This window comes from Zosterops lateralis, assembly GCF_965231275.1.
Source record: "Zosterops lateralis genome assembly, chromosome: 6".
In the NCBI taxonomy this organism is placed as follows: domain Eukaryota; kingdom Metazoa; phylum Chordata; class Aves; order Passeriformes; family Zosteropidae; genus Zosterops; species Zosterops lateralis.
In genome coordinates this window covers 23,467,032-23,486,697 of record NC_139761.1, presented here as the reverse complement: position 1 = coordinate 23,486,697, position 19,666 = coordinate 23,467,032, and the positions used below count along the sequence as shown (strand labels likewise).

General features: G+C 42.4%; 2 protein-coding genes across 3 annotated transcripts; one reads left to right on the top strand and one right to left on the bottom strand.

The window, feature by feature from the left end:
- Positions 1-939: 939 nt before the first annotated feature.
- Positions 940-9,452, bottom strand: FAM161B (FAM161 centrosomal protein B). Its single transcript, XM_083864568.1, has 8 exons — positions 9,132-9,452; positions 7,392-7,954; positions 5,323-5,660; positions 4,800-4,927; positions 4,331-4,498; positions 3,708-3,807; positions 2,194-2,324; positions 940-1,970 (listed from the first exon to the last, which is right to left on the bottom strand). Exons 1-8 carry the CDS (start codon positions 9,278-9,280, stop codon positions 1,880-1,882), a joined length of 1,668 nt encoding a protein of 555 aa, XP_083720694.1. The 5' UTR covers positions 9,281-9,452; the 3' UTR covers positions 940-1,879.
- A 173-nt stretch (positions 9,453-9,625) lies between these two features.
- On the top strand, positions 9,626-19,369 carry COQ6 (coenzyme Q6, monooxygenase; the record flags this gene model as incomplete). 2 transcript variants are annotated; one of them, XM_083864410.1, is made up of 12 exons in its annotated part: positions 9,626-9,794; positions 11,480-11,614; positions 12,331-12,389; positions 13,464-13,587; positions 14,029-14,159; positions 14,526-14,633; positions 14,721-14,783; positions 15,100-15,207; positions 15,605-15,807; positions 16,932-17,047; positions 17,929-18,095; positions 19,215-19,369. In XM_083864410.1, 12 exons carry the CDS (start codon positions 9,626-9,628, stop codon positions 19,242-19,244), a joined length of 1,413 nt encoding a protein of 470 aa, XP_083720536.1. In that variant the 3' UTR covers positions 19,245-19,369. The 2 variants fall into 2 exon arrangements, with proteins under 2 accessions (XP_083720536.1, XP_083720537.1); XM_083864411.1 differs by lacking the exons at positions 13,464-13,587; positions 14,029-14,159 and having other exon boundaries at positions 9,686-9,794.
- Between the last annotated feature and the right edge of the window lie 297 nt (positions 19,370-19,666).

Here is a 19,666-nt window from a genome sequence, read left to right as displayed (position 1 = left end):
CCATACCATTTTTGAGACATATTAAGAGACTACAGCTCTCTTTTAGGATTACATTTCTGTAATTCTCCTTTCAGAAAAAAACTTTGTTTAGCAAGAGATGTGAGTTTCAGTTACTTAGTTTGATGCTTTTATTTTCATCACATTTCTGCAATTTCTGTTTAGAGACCAATATGAAGACTTTATTTGTTATTATATTCATGCATATCACCCTAGTATTTGTAAAAAGGATATGACATAATAACTTAAACTTTTGTTCCTCCTTTCTTAGAGTTTTCCTTTTCACTTCACATACTTGGAAATTTCTTTTTTTCAGCACCATTAACTATTATTATGTAAATTAGCAACCAGTTTTAGTAAATAGCCTTTAAAACGTATGTATTAAAATTTCAGTCCCACTGCTCCAAATATATCCATACAAAGAGGCTTTAAACCACAGACTTAGAACATGGAAGTAATCTTCTTTCCTTCCTCTTTCAATGTGGCAAGGCACAGTGACAGTATGTTTACATCACTGGTCTTTTCCAGGGGGTTCCCAGAGAAGGAACAGCCTCTGTACATTCTACACAATTAAACCTGTGTAGGAACTGGTAGACTGGGAACAGCCTTCCTGGAACCCTCCAAGGAGCTTAAGCCTGTTCTCAGTATGGAGACTGAATCAAAAATGAGGATGCTGCAGTCTGGTGCATTCAGCCTGTAACATAGCAGTGTGAAACCCCTGGGCAACAAATCCTTGGATTTAGTACTTTGTTATGATGAAAAATGTCATTATTTCAGTTTTATATCTTTGTCTAATGTGGTAGCTCTGACAGGTACCGTATTTTTGATTTGATAACGCTGTGTTGTTACACTGTAAGGAAAAAAAGGATTGAGGTGACAAAAAGAGATACATCTTCTATTTAAGTAAGTGAGGAAAAGATGATTGATAAGGAAAATTGAACAAAACAGAAACATATCCATTTTAAAATATTTTAATGTCAAAGTGCAGAATTTTCAGAAAACATTCCAGATGGCAAGGATTTTTATTTTTGAAATGGTTATTAGTGTCAGGTAAAGGGAGATCAATAAAGTGTGAAATACACCATTCAAGATGCAATAGGCATTTGAGTGCAACGTGCTGGTAGGCAATACCTAATTTTTTTCCTCCAAAATCCATCTTTGATATCACAGTAATCATACAGTTAGGAAAACAATAATTGTTGAAGTTGAATTATTTAATTGTTTAATTACAACTTTCTTCATAACTTTGGTTGCTTTTTGGGTCAAATTAGTGACCTAAATTGGTAAGATGTTGAAACACTTTCAAATCACGAAACTTGGGGAGATTTTTTAATGTAAGAAGACTATTGCTTCTTACTAATGGGGGGAAGAAGCAGAGCTGGTAGTGGGCAAATGAAGAATTAACACCAGAGAAAGACTTCCCTTTGAGTCTTCTCCCAAGGTGGGTCAGATCCTGCTATTTGTCTTTGTAGAAATACCTTGTTTGAAAGCATTCTAGCACAGTGGAAGGCATTCTCCCTTTCCTGTGTGCTTCTGTGGCATGAATGCAAGGAGTTGACACTAGAGGATGCACCTCTTCAATCTTTCTATATACTTTTATCCAAAGATAGTGCTTCAACCTCTTTAACTTGTTTTGTTGCCCATTAAAGGGAAAGAGCTCACGCAAGGGACACTTTTGAAGACTAAAGTAAGCTGCAGGGTTTGCTGGGCTGAACAAGACATGCTCTAAACAACAGGATTTTTTTTCCTTTACTAAATTCTCCCATCTCACCCCACAGCAATTCTTAGGTGTCAGCTTAAACTATTAAGTTCCTGAGGATTAACTTGGAGAATCTTGAACAAAAAAAGTCAAGAGTTGATTGATGGATTCTTCTGTGAACTTTTATGTTGGCACTCCCTTTGTGCTCTGTTCCTCCTGAGGTACTCCTTCCTGTTCAGTACAGTCATCCTTTTCACCCCGAGGCTCAGGCAGCCTGCAGAAACAGTGATGGTCTAATACCAGAAATGGTTTGCCCCGTGCATATCAAATAGGGTGCAGTCATAGGAATTCAGAGAGAGAAGCCACAATGCTTAATAAGAGCAGTGAAGTTGATTTAATTTTTCCTACACTAGATTATAGAAACTGGAATGCATTCATGAACAAGGAAAGTATTTTTAGTTACAGACAAAAGAGCTGTACTGCTTTGCTTTTATTACCTTTGAACATCACATTCTTCTTCCAGTAAGTCATTGGCATCTTCCCCTTTTTTCCTTACAAATTCTTCACTTAGGCCAACCTGCTGGAGGGTGTGTCTGTAGCGACGCTCTGCTCCTTGACGAGCATCACGCTGTGAAATCAAAACTTAAACAGTAAATACATAGAACTGGCGATTCCCCATAAAGTCAGATTGTTTTGAAGTGCACATCTGATGCTCCTAATGGGCACATGAGGACAACATAACCTCCTGTCCAAGATTTTTGTAATCTATACAGTACACTACCAAAACTGAACACTAGGACAATGTCTAACATCTCTCAAAGCCAGAGCTCACATTTTCCTGCTTCTTTTCTTTGTTTTCTTCCTTTTTCTGCTTTTCTCCTTGTACCACATTCCAGTCTTACCAGACTGGTATACTTGTGCCTGAGTCCAAACTCTGACACTCAAATCAAAAATGTCCAAAAACAGAGTTGTGTGAAATACTGTAAGCACATCTGCTTGTAAGTGGTTAGAACTAACAACAGTGAAGTTAATAAATGGAGAGTGCCTGTGAAATAGCTTCACATCAGCTCAATTTAAAAAAAAGCATCTTGGGTCCTATATCCTCACTGCCTCCAAATGAACCTTGCAAATCAATGTAGTCTGAGATGAGGGTTTTCTAGAGGCCAGTCCCTAAAGATTAAAGTGTTCTATATGGAAGGATAGAAAATAGAATCAACATGAGTGAACGGTATTGATAACGGTGAATCCTTACCAATCTGGTACATGGAAATATTACCAGCATTTATCACACATGTGTGTTCTCTGCCTCCATTATCAGAACAGAAAGCCTGATCCAGGAGGGTACTTTCTGTTGAGAAATTTTAAATCAGCATATTGTCAATGTATTGTCACTGTCTCTAACCAGCTGTAGTTCCTGCAAGGATGGGGAACTGACAGAGAAAACCCAGGGGAAAAAGATACAGTACAGATTGTATCTACACCTCAGGTGCAATAGAGATTTGCAGCTGGTATTGTGTGATGAGTGAGATGTGCTGAATGCAGCCCCAGACGCAAAGCCTATAGGAGATAAAAGCACATAACCATAATTAATGTTCTTCTGTAGCAGTAGAGGTACAAAGAAAAAGTGCTTAACTTTTAAGTTTTAAGGAGAGGATTTTAAGAAAATGTTTTGCATCTCCAGACTGTAGTGTATGGTATTCAGGTGCAGAATAGGTATTTATTTAATTTCTGGTGTGATAAGGCCTTGATTTTGATCAGACCATATACTGTGATTGCAATACATACTAGAAACTGGCAAACTCCTAGATACAAGCCTGAATGTTTTTTTTCCAAGTGGTAGGAAGGAATTTAAATTATACTTTGGTGGGTTTTCCATGTGTTATTTTGAGTGCAGTCCAGAGGCTATGCTACCATTTTTACCTTCTTAACCATGAATTAATTTAATACGTGTCTTAAATGAAAGACAACTCATCTTATTGCCCAGAAACATTCTGGGACTCTGACCAGTTACCTTCGTGACCTGTTCGAAGAGGAATGGTCTGTTCTGGACCCGCAGCTGCATTTCTTCCAGCTCCTTTCTGTATTCTTTTGTTCTGTCCTGCAAATTTTGCCTGAAATGGAAAAATTGCCTGTCTGCTATAGGTTCCCTCCATGTATATTCTATATATAGTTCCTCCATACTATATATTCCCATCATCAGGAATGGTGAATTATCAGTGAGTGTTTCATTCTCTAAATCACTTTGGTAATTATCTTGATTCTGAATGCTGGGGAAAAAAACCCTATGCTGACAAGTTATGGACCTATTAGCAAAGCTCTTTTAGACTGCAAGCAAGGAAACAGTGTTCAGATTTTTAGAAAACCTTATCTCTTATGTGTTCTTTACCAAGCTACACATTACACTTGACTGGCTTGCAGAAATTAGTTTGTACAAACATTAATCTAAAGGAAACAGTTCTGTATGAAAGGAGAAGCATGGAATTATCAAGATATGCAAATGAATGTGGAATGGATACAACAGCCAAAAAAGGTTAGGTTAGGAATGTTTTCAGAACCAACCTGTCCTGAAGAATTATCTGATGATCCTCAGTTAGTAGAGCAAACAGTTATTTTTGTGCAGAGTAGGATACTGACCTGTTCTGTTTTGACTTCTCCTTTTGCGTTTCCTCCAGACTTTTATGAGGATCCAGTGCTTTTGCTCGGCTGTTTACAGACTTTTGCATAGCTTGACATTTCATTTTCTGTTTCTCCAGCCAATAAATTCCTTCTTTCTCCCCTTCCTTTTTGTTTTCTTGGGCATATCTATACAGAAAAAAAAAGTTACTGATGAGCCCATGTGGACTGCCAGACCACATGCTAGCTGGGAATTTTATTTTTGTAGTCCTCTAAGGAGAAAAAGCAAAGTTTCAGCCATACAAGTGTGCAGTTTCCAAAGCAACTGGGAGACAGAGCAAGACTTAGCAAAGAAAGAAGACAGAGAAAGAAACATTTAGGAAATGTATTGTTGATGTAGTTGATGTGATGAGGGAAAACACTGGTGTTTTTCCCTCCATATTGTTCAGTAAGTAGTTGTACAGTCTTGTAGACAAACTTTTCTACCTACCTAATAGCTGATTCCCTCTTTCTGGTTGCATCTGTAATATGCACAGGAAGGGTGTTGGAAGAGAGAGAGGAAAGTCCAGGCAGAGAGTGACTTTTTTGCACTGAAACCTTGGAAAGCTTCTGAGAATCCTGAAAGAAATGAAACTTCATTCAGTGTATTTGTTCACAGACAGTTGCTAGTACAGAATCTCCTCTGTTATTTGCCTACCAAAGAGAACAGCTGGGGTATGAGAATTCACTCACTCTTCTCTCTTCCATCAGCAGAGATTTACATGTGGATGGGCTGAGGGACAAGGGGAAGGAGACAGAATTAGAGCTATGAAAGGGTGACTGTGCCTTAGGTGTCATAGCTCATCTCTTTGTGTAGAATTTTGTTCTCTCGTTTGGCCTAGAATTCTGCAGAAATCCCAGTACAAGGGCAGAGGTCACAGGATGTTAACCACGAATAATTAAAGGCTATAAACTTGAAAGGTTGGTATCTTGATAGGAGAAAGCAGTACCACAGAAATATCCTGGTATCTCACCTTTATCTTTTCACTAGCTTGCCTCTGCCTGGAATGGAGATTGGAGGTTCTTAGCTTGAATGGTTTATTATGAATTGGCTCTTTGATTTCTTGTCTCCTTAATGTTTTCCTCTGAAACGCCCAGTAAAGTTCTTCAAAATCTGGTATTGTTGGATTAATCCTTGGTTTAAAGCTGAAACTTTTGTCCTGCAAGAAGCCCAGTCTCTCCTGCTTAGTTCTGGTGGCAGTTCGGGACTGAGGCTCCCTCCGACAGTTGCTGGTATCTATTGGAGCTACGGAGCTCTTGAGCAAATCTTTTGCTCTCATTTGGATACGGATTTCCCTGAAGAGTTCGGCTTCTAAAGGATCAAATGGAAAGCAATGAGAAGAGTATGAGTGACATAAAAGGCTGTGAAATTGCCACTGCCCAAATCTAAACTTTCCGTTATGATGGCAGCTACACGTACAGGAGAGACCAAACATCCTGTGCTCTCCTTACTCCCTTTTTAACCCCTCTGTCCTCTGCCTCCCAGGAAAAAATAATTCAAAAATACCAGTAAAACCATGGTAGAGTCTCTTTCTTAGGCATTAATTTCTAGATATCTCTTTTACTTACTGGAGCAATAACTGAACAGGACTTCTCCTATTCTTAGGGGTACCATGTAACTTGTGCCCTTTGTCTCCTTTGTCTTGCAGAAGTGTTAATCTTCCATACTGGTCTCATACTTTTTATATGGGATTTACAGCCATGTTGACTGTGTGGTACAAATGAGTTATGTATACTTGTAATAGATGATGGCTTTTCTATGTAATCTCTAGTAGTAATTGTCTATATTGAAAAAGCTTTTAAGTAAGGAACATTTGATGGACAGATCACATTTTGTGACTTTCGTGACAAACTTTCCATAGAATATGTTTCAGATTATAGCATCAAACTGAAGTCCTTCCCTGTGCAGCACTAAATATTTGTGAAAATGCAGACAGTTGGCTGGAGGTTGGTTTTTGCTTTTAGGAAAAAAAAAATCAATACTGCTGTTTGCAAAATAAGATGGTTTTGAGTCAATTTATAGGCATTCATTGCCTGAAGTATGAAATGTTCATTTCTCCTCCCTTCTTATATGCCACATAGAAATAGAGCAATGGTTTTTCCTTTGCTGCCTTTTACCTTTCTAATCTATTTAGGTTAGTACACCCCAACAGAATATTTTCTGATGAAAACTGAACTGGTGTATCCTCAAGGAGAAATCACTGGGAAACAGTAAAAAAGGAGAAAAGGATGAGAAAAGCCATGAGAATTATTAAGGACTGGCTTAGTTCCCACATTCAAGTGTGAAGTCTGAATTGTTTACTTCAAGCTTTCAACTGTGGCAGCTTAAGCCATCTGAAAGCAAGCAAGCATCAGTAACATTTCCTTGACTGTCCTTCTGACTAGAATGGTCCTGGCACCTACTTCCCCTGTTTTAGCACTTCAGCCAGTGCCAAGTGGGAAGACAACTGGAAACATCAGAGAGTGGCAGGAGAGGCTGGACTACTACACTATCACTTAGAACCAAATTAATGGCCTGATTTGGGCTCAGGAAATATTTTTCTCGTCTCCTAGGGGTTCTGTGAAGAATGAATGGATCACTTGGGTAGGAGTAAAATTGTTGGATCTAAGATACTGCACGGACCTTGGAGACCTATGGCACTACATCTGCCTTGATGTTTGTGCCACAAATCATCTCAATCCCTTTAAAGTAACCAAAGGTATGGAATCCAGCATAGAGAAAGATTCCCAAACTGTCATGATCTGCAGCAAAATGGGTATGGAAATCTGTCTGAAGAGTTCAACATGCCCATGTTTTCTGGGGAGTGAAACAGAACTGCTGCTGCTGACACTGATACAAGACCACTAAACTTAGGGCACTCTACTGCAAGGGTATCTAAACAAAATGTAATGACCAGTGACACACAGGAGACTCAACAACACCAGGGGACACTGGCCTTAGGCTCCAAGTGATGCCCTCCGGGCCATGATCTTACCTCCCAGCATGGAGACAGCAAGGGACAGGCAGGGAGGTGCTTTTACAGAAAGAGCCCTGGCATGTTACCTTTGAGTTTGTCTCCAAGAAGTGAGTCATAAGTAGATTTAGGAACTTTTTTACTGGCTTGCTTCTGTTTGGAGCTCTCATTTGGGGTTGCTGCTGCCAGGAATTTTTGTCTGATAGCTTCTTTCTTTTTCTCTTCCTTCTCCAGAAAACTGAAGGGCCGCTGTGTTGAAAGTAGCAGCTCCTTTCTTTTCTGTGTTGCTGCTTGCCTGCGAATCTCATTCTGCTCCATTATTTCCTGATAAAGGGGCAGAAACACATGGGCAGGTACAGGCTGTGCCCGGAATTGTTTCTGACATTCAGCTTCATCCTGGCTTTGCCTTTTGTCTCTCTGTTTGTCTAGTTCAAGGAACATGTATGACTTCATCAACTCGGACTTTTTGCGAGCTTCCCGCAGTGTCATTTTGAAAGGCTGAGGGATGGTGATGGAAGGAATCCAGGGAGATGAAGCACTTTTTGGCCTCAAGCGCGACTTAGGAAACAAGTGAGGCTTTTGCTGATCCCAGGTACTGTCTGAGGTGAGGTCGGTCAAAGAACTGGACTGCCTTATGTTACCAGATGTATGACTAAGACAAAGACATTATGGAGGGGAAATAAGTGAAATTATTAAAAAACAGAGTTAAAAGAAGGGAGACACTGTTGACTGAGAGAAAGACACCATAGGCTGAGCTGGTTGTTAAAAGACAAGCCTAGGTTTTGCCATTTTCAGGCTCCATATTTCACTTTGCTATGAAAGTTCGTGAGCAGAGCTTTGCTTGTTTTGTTTTCCATGTACAAAATGGAAGTTAGGCCTACTTAGCTTTGTCATGCAATTTATTATGCTGCTAGCACTCAATTGCCAGAAAGGCCACAAGCAAACCATAAAGTTCCAACTTTAGGGTTATCTTGCTAATAGCTACTCAACAGACAAATGCAGGAGAGGCAATTGGCCACACAGATGCACAAATCCTAACAAACAGTAACAAACACGAGCATTCCTGGGATGCTGATAGGAATGTCATCACAAGAAACTGCTTTAATGTGATGTTTGAGAGGTTCAGCTAGAAACTTTGTGCCTGAGAAGATGTTATCAATTTCTTGTTGATAATAAGAAAAAAACCCACCTGAGACTATCCTGGGTCTCATTAAAATAGCAAACTTCTCATAGGATGCCTGAGGGTAATTGTGGAAGTGAGGGGAAACTTAGGAGATTTTAGGGAAGGAATAAATGCAGGCAAAAGGAAGGATCAAGGTGAATCAGAGTGGACTAAGAACAGGAAAGGGGAAAAAAGGAGAGGAGACAGAAGGTGCAGATCATGTGTGAACAGACTCCTGGTCAATACATTTGTTGATGATTGCTGCAGTCTCTTCCTCACAAACTCCTTCCTTTGTAAGAGTGTGCATGTGTGACCTGCTAGTGAATGCCAAGCTAGACTAACCACAAGGAAAGTCAGCTGAGAGCTCGACCTTGGAAAGATCACAGCTCTGAAGACTGGATACTGATAGAAATGTGTGTGATCTGCTGCCACATTTCAATCATGATTAGCTGATGAGTGAGGTGGGGATTTGTGCTGTTGGTGTTCTATGTGAATGCTGCTTACACGGGCACCTACTGACCCCATCCCTCTGCTGTGACCACACTTGTGGCCGGTGTTTTGGCACCAAACACGTGCATTTTGGGACTCCATGCTCCGCCCCCTCAGTGGCCAGAAGGGTGAGGAATCCTGCACCCCATCCTGCCCTCCTCACCAGGTCTCATCCTACCTGAGAGCCTCCCTCAGCTTCTCTCGTAGAACATCCGCCTCCCTCCTGAAGCCCTCCAGCTCCTCATCCTCCTCGAGCACCGCGAGGTCACCCCACAGCTCTGCCTGGCACGGCACGCCCGGCTCTATCGGAGACCGCCGGCCCCCCATCCCGACAGGATGCTCCCAGTTCCTCGCCCGGCGGCGGGAAGCGCTGGAGTCGGCGTGTTACGGCCCCAGGGGATGTCGCGTCACCTGGAAGAAATGAAATAAATGGGGAAGTGCCGTTTCGGGGTCGCGACCCGCCTCCCCGCCGGGAGCGCCGCGGCCCAGCCCCGCTGCTCTGCGGCCCCCGCCTCTGCCCGCCCCGCCCCGGCTGCACCAATCAGCGCGGCCAGCAGCGCTCGGGCCCGCCCACTTGGCCTCACTTGGCCAATCAGCCGCGAGGCCGGCGGCGCGCACAGCCGTTGTCATGGCTCCGCGGCGCCACTTCCGGCCGCCGTCAGTTCCGCGGCGATGGCGGCGCTGCGCGGGCGGGCGCTGCTGGCCCCGCTGGGAGCGCGGCTGAGGGCCGGGCCCCGCGCCCCGCTCCGCTCCGCCGCCGCCACCGCCTCCGCCGCGCCGCTCTACGATGTGCTGGTGTCGGGCGGGGGCATGGTCGGGAGCGCCATGGCCGCCGTGCTGGGTAAGGCTGTGACCCGCTCACCCGCAGTGTGAGGATGGCCCTGTGTAGGATCTCAGTGTCCGGGATCCTGCTGTGGGATCTCCTTGATCCTGCGTGCTCGTGTGACAGCGCTCTAAAATTGACCTCAGGCTGTTTGGTGAACTGATCAGTGATGAGCCCAGCCGTTTCAGTGTGCACGGCTGTTAATGGAGCCATTGGAGTTTTATAGACTGTAGTGTTTCTGTCAAACACTCATCCTTAAATAGCTGATGGATAATGTCACCCATAGCTAAAAATGCTTTTGTGATTATAGAATCATAGAATGGGTTGGAAGGGTTAAATATCAGCTAGTTCCAGCCCTGTGCTGTGTGCAGGGACATCTTTCACAGGCCGGGTTGCTCTGAGGCACTTCCAGCCTGGCCTCAAACACCTCCAGGGTTGGGACATTTACAGCTTCTCTGAGCAACCTGTTCCAGTGTCTCACCACCCTCACAGCAAAGAACTTCTTCCTAATATCTAATCTAAACCTTCTCTCTTTCACTTTGAATCCATTCTGCCTTGTCCTGTCACTACATGATTTTGTAAAAAGTCCCTTTTTGTCTTTCTTGTGGGCTCTCTTCAGGTACTATAAGGCCACAATTCAGTCACCCCTAAGCCGTCTCTCTTCCAGGCTGAACAAACCCAATTCTCTCAGTCTTTCCTTGTAGGAGAGGTTATAACCATTATCATCTGATCCCAAGTTTCATTTTCTAACCCTGTATTTTAAACACTGGAATACCAAGTTAAAATGGATTTCTGCTTGCTTTGTATCATTCGAGAACCTGAGAGTACTGGCTGCTTTTTAATTTGCAACATGGATTCAGAAGGGTGTTGTAGTGACTGAAACCTAAAAAAAATGGTGTACAGAAGATCAAAGATCCTGAGCAATAAGTGTTTTGCAAGTATAAGGGTTTAACTTGCAAGCTTAAGTTCTGCTTGTGTTGTTAAACAAGAGCACAGTGGATTTGAGACGGCATAAGTGTCCCCTCCAACAGTGATATCTAAGGCTGATATGTAGGTTTGAGACCTCTCAGGAGATGAGGTGATTTACTATACATAATCTAGAAAATATGTCCAGGACACTGCTATCTTTAGGGCTGCTGTAATAGTAAACTCCAGATGTTGCAAGGACACCAGTTCTGTCCTGAGTACCTTCTGCATCTGTAGTGGATGGGATGCTGCAAGTGTGGCCAGCTCAGCTGCAGTTTACTTCAGTCCATTTTTTTTTTTTCAGTTCTCTTTAACTGGAAGTGTAAAGACTAAACTGCCTGTGCTATATTCCATTGTCAGAATGTAAGGACAGAGAAGATATTAATGTAATTGCTACGTGTCCCAGAAGTTTTATTTTCATCTTCTAAAAGGAGACTTTATATTTAAGCTCTGGAAAATGTGTTCTATGTGTGGAGTAAACATTGCAGATTTCAATTGATAATACTCCAGTAATTAATTAATTTAGCTGCAAAAGAGTTGTCCATCTGAGTAACAGGACTGTAGTCATAAGGCTTTAACATAAAAACGTTTGCCTGCCTGGTCAAAGCATGTATTGTATATGTATTTCTTTATTAAGTGTTGCATCTACTCTATCTGATTACAAAAACTCAGGTGTTTTTGTTTTGGTTTTGGGATTTTTGGCAGGAATATTGTAACATAGCATGCATTTATTTTAGGGCATGACATCCATTTCCATGATAAAAAGATTGCTCTGCTGGAGGCTGGTCCTAGGAAAGACTATGATCACTTGCCAGACAGTTACAGTAACAGGGTCAGTTCCATTTCCCCAGGATCAGCAACCCTCCTAAGCAGTAAGTATGATTTTGTTGTTTGCATTTTTAACATTTATATTTGAGCTGGTTTTGTTTAAACAAAAACTGTTTTGACCATGTGCTGCCTTCACCCTAACATCAGTAGAATTATTTGCCTTTGTCTCTGCTTGCTGAGTTGTGGTTATTGAATCCAAATTCTCTTGATAACAGGGGTCTGTGTTCTGGTATCTTGGTCTGATTTTTTTTTTATTATATAAGTATTTGTGACTTTAGGTTAGGCTAGTGAAAGGTTGTAAGGTGCTCTCTACAGCACCTGGAGTGTTCAATTCACAAAAGAAGCTTGGTGCTTTGTAGTCTGATAACTCAATCCTCAATTAATGAAGATTAATTGTCATTTTAAGGAGATATTGGAGCCTTGATTTCTTATGGAGAAAGCAATGTTCTGTACAATGATGTGCACTTCTGTGTCTGTTTTATTGCCCAGTGATGGGACAGTAAGAGTTGTCTGTTAGGTCAGAGGTTCATGGAGAGCTCTTGTTTCTTTCCTGCTGGCTTGTGTTAACAGTAAAACTGTGATTCTGGGGCTGTAGTAGCACTGAGGCAGACCTGGCCCTGTCTAGGGATGACCCAAGCCAAGCCTGGGCATGGTCAGGGAAGAGTGGAGGAGAGTATGGAGTGAGCTTCAGTTTTGTTTTGGTCTCAGTGTCACATGTGAACCTATTGCTCCATGTATTTGTGTCCTTTTTCTGTTCCAGGTTGTGGTGCCTGGGATCATGTCTGCAGCCTGAGACTCAAACCATTCCGGAGAATGCAGGTGCCTGACTTAGGGCTGCAGATACACCACGTGTCTGTCTACTCTGAACTCTCAAAAGTCCTTACATCAATGATACAAAGGTTTTTCTTTCTATGGTAAAGGGCACATCATGCTTATCTTCATTTCTGTCCCTTTTTTGTGGATAGCAGTCTGCTCAGAAATACCTGTCCTCAGGGTCTGATGTTACAGGCTGAAAGGTGGATTTCTAATGGCAGCTGTAGATATTGAGGCATGGAAGATGTGGAAATAATGGTAAAGGCTGTATTGGTTTGGCTGGGATAAAGTTTCTTCTCTTCATGGTAGCTTGTATGGGACAGTGTTTCAGATTTGTGTTGAAAACTGTTGATAACACAGGGATGTTTTAACTATTGCTGAGCAGCACTTAAAAAGTGCCAAGGCTGTCTCTGCTTCTCACACTGCCCTGCCACTGAGCAGGCTGGGGGTGCACAAGAAACTGGAAGGGTACACAGGGTGGACAATGACCCTGACTGATAATCCATACCATATGGTGTCATGTTCAGCAATAAAAGCTGAGGAAAAGAAGGAGGAAAGTGATGGTGTTTGTCTTCCCAAGTAACCATTATGCTTGATGGGGCCCTGCTTTCCTGGATACGGCTAAATACCTGCTTGCCCTTGGGAAGCAGTGAATTAATTCCTTGGTTTGCTTTGCTTGCACATGTGGCTTTAGCTTTTCCTACTAAACTGTGTTTACCTCAAGCCATGAGTTTTGTACTTTCACCCTTCCAGTTTTCTTCCCCATCCCAGTGCAGGGGAGTAAGGAAATAGCTATGTGGGGCTGAGCTGCCTGCTGGGGTTAACCTACAGCAAGGTTGTAGGGTAGCTTTAGATGTCAATTATGTAACAGGAAAGTAGGGATAAAAAACTTGACTTGGAATTACTTTTTGAGCTTAAGCTAAATCATTTAATGAAATTAGTTCTGTGTTGCACTTTAGTAGTAATCCAGGATGCTTCCTCTAGTTCTGTATTTCTAGATTACTGTGTCTTTTTGCTGTTAAGTCCCTGAAATGGATTTGTTTATCACATAGCTTCATGTAATGTATTTTTTCTTCATAGGTGTGGGATGCTTGTTCAGAAGCCATGATCGTTTTTGAGAAAGATGACTTAGATGACATGGGTTACATAGTGGAGAATGATGTCATTATGTCTGCTCTCACAAAACAGTTAGATGCAGTAGCAGGTAGTGGACAACTTCTTTAATGTTTTATTTCCTGCAGATAGCTTTCAGTTACTTGCCTTTTATTGTGTGTACTAAGTCTTGAGATGGAGAAATTTGTCTAAGAAGTAACTCTTGAGAAATGGGCAGATTCTGGAATTGGGAAGGGAGGGAGAAATCTGACTTACAAAGGCTTCAGAGCAGGAAATCACTTGCATATGTAGTTCTCCAGAATACAGTCTCTCCAGAATTGGACTTAATTAAAAGATCTGTAGCTCCTTGTTCAGAGCAAACCTTACAGTGACAAGGGGTTCTCCATATCTGTTCTTTCAGGGTGGCTTGAGAATTGTAGGGTGAGCTCCTAGGGTGCTGTTAAGACACGTGTGGCCATGGCTGTTTGTAGCAATGTTTCCTTTTTGCCTATGTCATGCTGTGACCATGGTACTTACTCTGTGTTCCCATCAGACCGGGTGGAGGTTTTCTACAGGAGCAAAGCAGTTGGGTACACCTGGCCCCTTCCTTCCCACAGCTGTGACACAAGAACTTGGGTCCAAGTTGAGTTAGCTGATGGACGCAGACTTCAGACCAAGCTGCTGGTAACTAAGCTCTTTATTTCTATTGATAAGCATCATCTATAACCCAAGTCCTTTCTACTGGATTTGGTTCTCATTTTGTGTGTGCCACTCCACCCACATGGAGTGCTAGAGTGAGGTGAGTGGCTAACCCTGTCAGAGAGGGTGTGGGGCACTGGGCATGGCCTTCTCTCTGCCTGGTGCAAGGAGATGCTGCTGAATTCGAGAAGAGTAGAAGGGGCCATGTCTTCTGGTTTGGGGGGATTTTTTATTTTTTCTGAATGAACAGACAATGTACAGATGCATGCTGAAGTTTTTAGAGTGAAATACTAGCTCCTAGTCTTTCTAGGAGCTGCTGAAGAAGTTGGTTTGCATCTCTTTTTTTTACAGATAGGTGCAGATGGTCATAACTCTGTGGTCCGGAAGGAAGCTGAAATTCAGAACATTGAACATCAGTATGACCAGTCAGCTGTGGTAGCAACTCTCCATTTATCTGAGGTAAATTCTGCTAAACTGACTCTTCCATAAGCAGCAGAACCTAAGAGGGTGATCTGACTCTCTGTTACTTACTTTTTTCCACTGTAGGCCACAGACAACAATGTAGCGTGGCAGCGGTTCCTTCCCACCGGGCCAATTGCGCTTCTTCCAGTAAGGAGTCTGTATTTTTAAAAATGTTTTAAATTTTTTTTTGTAGTCTATTAATTTTATTTCTGTCCATGTCTTTCTGTGTTGGTTCTGTCTCTTAACAATTTGCACATCTGCCCTTTACTCTTCATTTATTACGTTTTCCCCTCCTGCCATCTCACTTTATCCTTGGCATTTCCCACTTGTAACAAGTTGGGCTGAAACTGTAATTTTCAGACGGACTGATGTGAGGCAGGGCAGTGGGGAAATCTTTGCACTGAATATTTATTTTTTGCTTTTTTTTCTTTTGATATTTACCCTTGACATTCTCTTAAACTAGCTGTCTGACACTGCCAGCTCTCTGGTCTGGTCTACATCTCATGACCATGCATTGGAACTTCTTGCTATGGATGAAGAAACCTTTGTGGATAGCATCAACTCTGCCTTTGTGAGTATCAGCCTTGTGGCAGGGAAGAGGCTTTAAGAAATAGAATAGAATCCTGTAGCTTCAATGACAGTAATGGGAGAGGTGGATTCTGAAGTTCCTTCCTCTGGTGAGAATGATACTAGAGAGGCACTTAGCAAAGAAAAGATGACCCCTTGGGACTGAATTAGGTTAGTTCTGAAAGTCACAGAAGTTAACCTAAATTTCCAAAAGCCAGGAAGAGTAGGCTCATCTTAGTTGGAAATTTGTATGTCCTAAAATGGTGAAGATAGTTTTTTCTGCTGTATAGTGTTGTCCAAATGGTTAAAATTCAGTATTTGGAACTCAGACTTTTTTTCAACTGGGTTCTTTTAAGGCTCTAGTTTGGGTCAACTTCCAAAGATTTGTTTGTTTGTTTCAGTGGAGCAACATAAATCACTCTGAGTTCATTGACACTGCTGGGGCCATGTTCCGTTCTGCCATTTCACTCCTGAAGCCCTCAGGGACTGCAGTCCGTCAGCTGCCCCCAAGTGTTGCCAAAGTAGATCCAGAGAGCCGAGCCATGTTCCCTCTTGGAATGGGGCACGCGACAGAGTATGTCCAGCATCGCGTGGCTCTTATCGGGTAAGGTCCTCACTGGTACCTCTTGGGTGAGGGGGTGGCATGTGGTTAGAAATGATGTGAGGATAGCAACTCCCAGTCAACAAATTAGATGTTAGAAATAATATATAGTTCCAGTTTGACTTTACCCAGGTCCAGTTTGTTCTGTGTGCTCTCATGTCCCTTTGTATGAGTAGCTTTCTGTCCATTATCTGTGCTTTCTGTGTAAATTGAAAGATAATTATTTCCCTTTCCTGGTTTGTAGAGTCCTGTGAAACAATCCAGTATCTCATGCTGGATTTGTACTTCCCCTTACATTGTACCAGCCATTCTGTGCACCAGTTTGAGTTTTAAACTCACCTTTCTTGAACAAAAATTACAAAAATTACACCATGTGGGATGTCAAAGACTTTTGTGTGGTGGCCTATTCAAACAGAAAAATGCCTCATTTCTTATATTTTAAGGTCACATGTACTTTCTTCTCTGCCCCAGCTGCAGGATGGTGGTAGCTCTTAGTAATTCTTGGAAGTTGTGCTATACTTCTGTGTGGTGCACTTTTCATCTTTCCAAACTGTAAACCACTCTGTGTTTGGGAGCACACTGTGCTTTACAGCTTGGCAAAGTACACGATCTTGCATTTCGTATCAAAACTTCATTTGATTTCTCTAACTTTGTGATTTCCATATCTGTGTTTGTCTTTGAGCTTTACAGGTAAGTCTGTTAATAGAAGAATTCGATTTTGTTTCTATTCAGTGATAATCCCACCTCTCCTTTATAGTCATGATGTCTGTCCACTGTGTTTGTGCAATGTGTCATTGACAGAGCTCCTGTTGTGCTAAGGTCGTTTACAAAAACATAAAGGCCTGTTCCACATGTGATCTGAGAGGACTTTGGCTAGTCACCTCTTTATAATTTTTCCTTTCAGACCTGCTTTTTGTTACCTCCCCTTTGTCTTGCTTCTTACAACTGGAGAGGCAGTCAGGTAGTTCAGCATAGCATGCAAGGAGGTACTGGATAAAGCGCATATGCTGCATTCTAAGGTGGTTCATTGCAAAGAGGTGAGGAGTGCTACACTGATCCCTTCTGGGGTTTGTCAGCCACTGTGGCTTTCTTCAAGGGAAATCAATTTCTGTCTTCTCTTGCTCCAGGGATGCAGCACACAGAGTCCACCCACTTGCAGGACAAGGAGTGAACCTGGGCTTTGGTGATATTGCATGTTTAGCTCATCACCTCAGTGCAGCAGCCTTCAACGGGAGCGATCTGGGTAAGGATCCAAGCCAACAGTGTTCAGTGAGAGGATTAGTCTTCCAGGCCTTTGCTGCAGTACCTCTGGTTAAGCATGCTGCTGTCTTGTGTTTGAAAGCTTTGTTGAAGCAAAGCTGTTTTGATGTCCATTGGCTATGGAGCAGTTCACGATTCTTGGATGCAGTTTCCATCCCAAAAATCTCGAAGCTGCTTTAAAAAAAAAATAAAGCTCTGCAGGATGGCAGTTAGAGAGGGGTGAGATGAAGAGCACTAGCTGATGGAAGGAGGTCTTTATTGAGATGGAACACGTAGCAGTGTGCTTTTTAGATGTTGGAGCTGCTACCTGTATCCCCATAAGCATCTCCTGTGGAAAAGCCACTGAGGAGGATTCAGGCAAAGCAGCCAAGCTCACACATCACACACGCCACGGCTCAGAGTGGCAAGAAGAGCCTTTGTATGAATCAGTTCCAGCAAGATTTGTTTTCAGGCACCAAAGGAAGATCAGGAACGAAGACCTGGCCATGTGGTCTGCACAAGCCTAAATAGGGGTCAGGTCAGTGACCTATAGGGAGGATGGGGCCGGCCACCCAGGGTGCCACACCAACAGGGAAACGGGGAAAGGAGAAACCACTACAATTAGGGACATATGGGGAAAGCAAACTGGATCACAGTATTGCAAGGCACCAGAGGGGAGATCCTCTTTCAGCCCAGGCAGGGAAGACTCTTACTGTCCCTCCTTCCAAGGCAGGACTCTGGGAATTCCCATAAGGGAATTCAGGGATTCCACAGGACAATTTCTCTGTTCTCTTTCAGTTGCCAGAGGAAACTGCTATATAGATAAGATGCACAATTGTTTGTGGCACATCCAGTGTAATAGAAGCATTCAATTATCTCTTCCAGGCTCCTTAAAACACCTCCTCAAGTTTGAAACAGAACGTCAGAGGCATAATGTCTCCTTGATAGCTGCTACCGATGTGCTAAAAAGGCTGTACTCTACCACACTGGCTCCTCTGGTGTTGCTGAGGACATGGGGATTGCAAGCAACAAATGCCCTGCCTCCTGTCAAAGTAAGATCTCACTTCAGTGAGGGCTGTAGGAATTGTCCAAAACTATTCACAAAATACACACAAAGTGTAAAGATCTTTTATTGTTTTGAATGAAACATTTTTGATTGAAAAATGTTAGTTTAAACTGGGGAGTTTGTGTCCTGAATGGGCCTGAGGAGTTCCTAAATAACTGATGGCTAGTAGTGATGTGATGTTTTGTTTTTTTCCTGCAGCACAAGGGAATGTAAGAGATCTAAGTGTCTTATATTCTGTATCAGTAATTAGGAGTTAGAGGTCATCAGAAGTCTTTGGCTTTATTTTGCTATGGAATTGAAATGTCAAACCTTGAATTGTATTCCAGCAATGCACAGAAAAAGCAGGCCTGTGAAGACATATCTTCACTAAGACATTGAGTGATTTCATAGATGCAGTGGGCAGCCCACACTTTCCTGTTTCTGTGCTGTTTTGTCTTGTGAATTGTTCCCTCATGGTAGAAGTTCAAGTCTCTAAAATGGAAATTACCTGAGAAAGGCAGTGGTGAGGAGTTCCTGTCTTAAACACAGACCCTCTGTTTGCAGGGTATCTGCCTGAACTCCTCACCCTCTTGACCTAGTTGCTGGATTTTTGTGAGGTTCCTTAAGCCCTCTGCTCTCAAAGCTCCCAAGCACCAGCAAATTAGATTCTCATTTTTGGATTTAATTTCATTTATTCTCCATCTTCATATTAAACACAGATGCCCTGTTTTCTTTCTGTTATGGTCACAGTTGAGACACTTCCTCCCTTGAAAATCAGTACATTCCTAAGGGAGAACAGCTGCCACTGGCATGGTGTCTTCATTAAGGAAGACTATGCTGCTTCTTCGGTGCTCAGAATTTTTTTTTCTCTTTCTCTGTTTAAAAGGAAAAAACAAACGAAGATGTCCTTTCTGAGCACAGAACCCATTGGTGATACAAGTTGTGTGGTACTTGGGAAGGAAAGAAATGCTACAATTTTTTAAATTTTCTAGGATATAGGGATAGGTTCTCTGCACATGGCTAGAAAGCCTGGCCAAGAACTGTTGTTCATTTATAGGAAAAGGAAGATGCCAAAAGGTTCTAGAACACATGCTTATGAATTACTTCTCTTTTTCTTCTCTTTTAGGAGCAAATTATGGCTTTTGCCAGCAAGTGATATGTTGTCAGTCTGCCTGTCAGCAGTTTGCCTATGAATGCACTGCCCTTAAAAGGGATTTGAATCTCTGAATTGTTATTTTAAATTTACAATAAAACTGAGGGATTGAGCTGTGTATTACATCATCCACTGGTTTAAAAGATGTCTCACTGGCAAAAGATGTCTCCTTTGCCCTTCTCAAGAGGATTTAGGGTTTCTTTCCATAGTACCACAATGTCTTCAGCCACAGAACTAAATGTACAATGTGCTTTTAATTTGGGCCTCCTGTATTGAAGATTGAGGTGCAAACAGCTGTGGTTTTTTGGCAAACACAGTGCTGAATTTTGCCAACTGCTGGTTAATTTTTAACAGCTTTTGCTGCTTAATTACTTTCCGTTTCTACTGATACGATTTCTAGAGCTGTAACACCACTCCTGGGTTCT

What these genes read in the sequence shown, in the direction of transcription:
- FAM161B (XM_083864568.1), bottom strand. Translation starts at nt 9,280, where the DNA reads ATGGGGGGCCGGCGGTCTCCGATAGAGCCGGGCGTGCCGTGCCAGGCA. An exon ending in AAGCTGAGGGAGGCTCTCAG is followed by an intron (nt 7,955 to 9,131) that starts GTAGGATGAGAC and finishes TCTTTGTCTTAG; the next exon opens with TCATACATCTGGTAACATAA. An exon ending in AAGAGGGAATCAGCTATTAG is followed by an intron (nt 4,499 to 4,799) that starts GTAGGTAGAAAA and finishes TTTTCTGTATAG; the next exon opens with ATATGCCCAAGAAAACAAAA.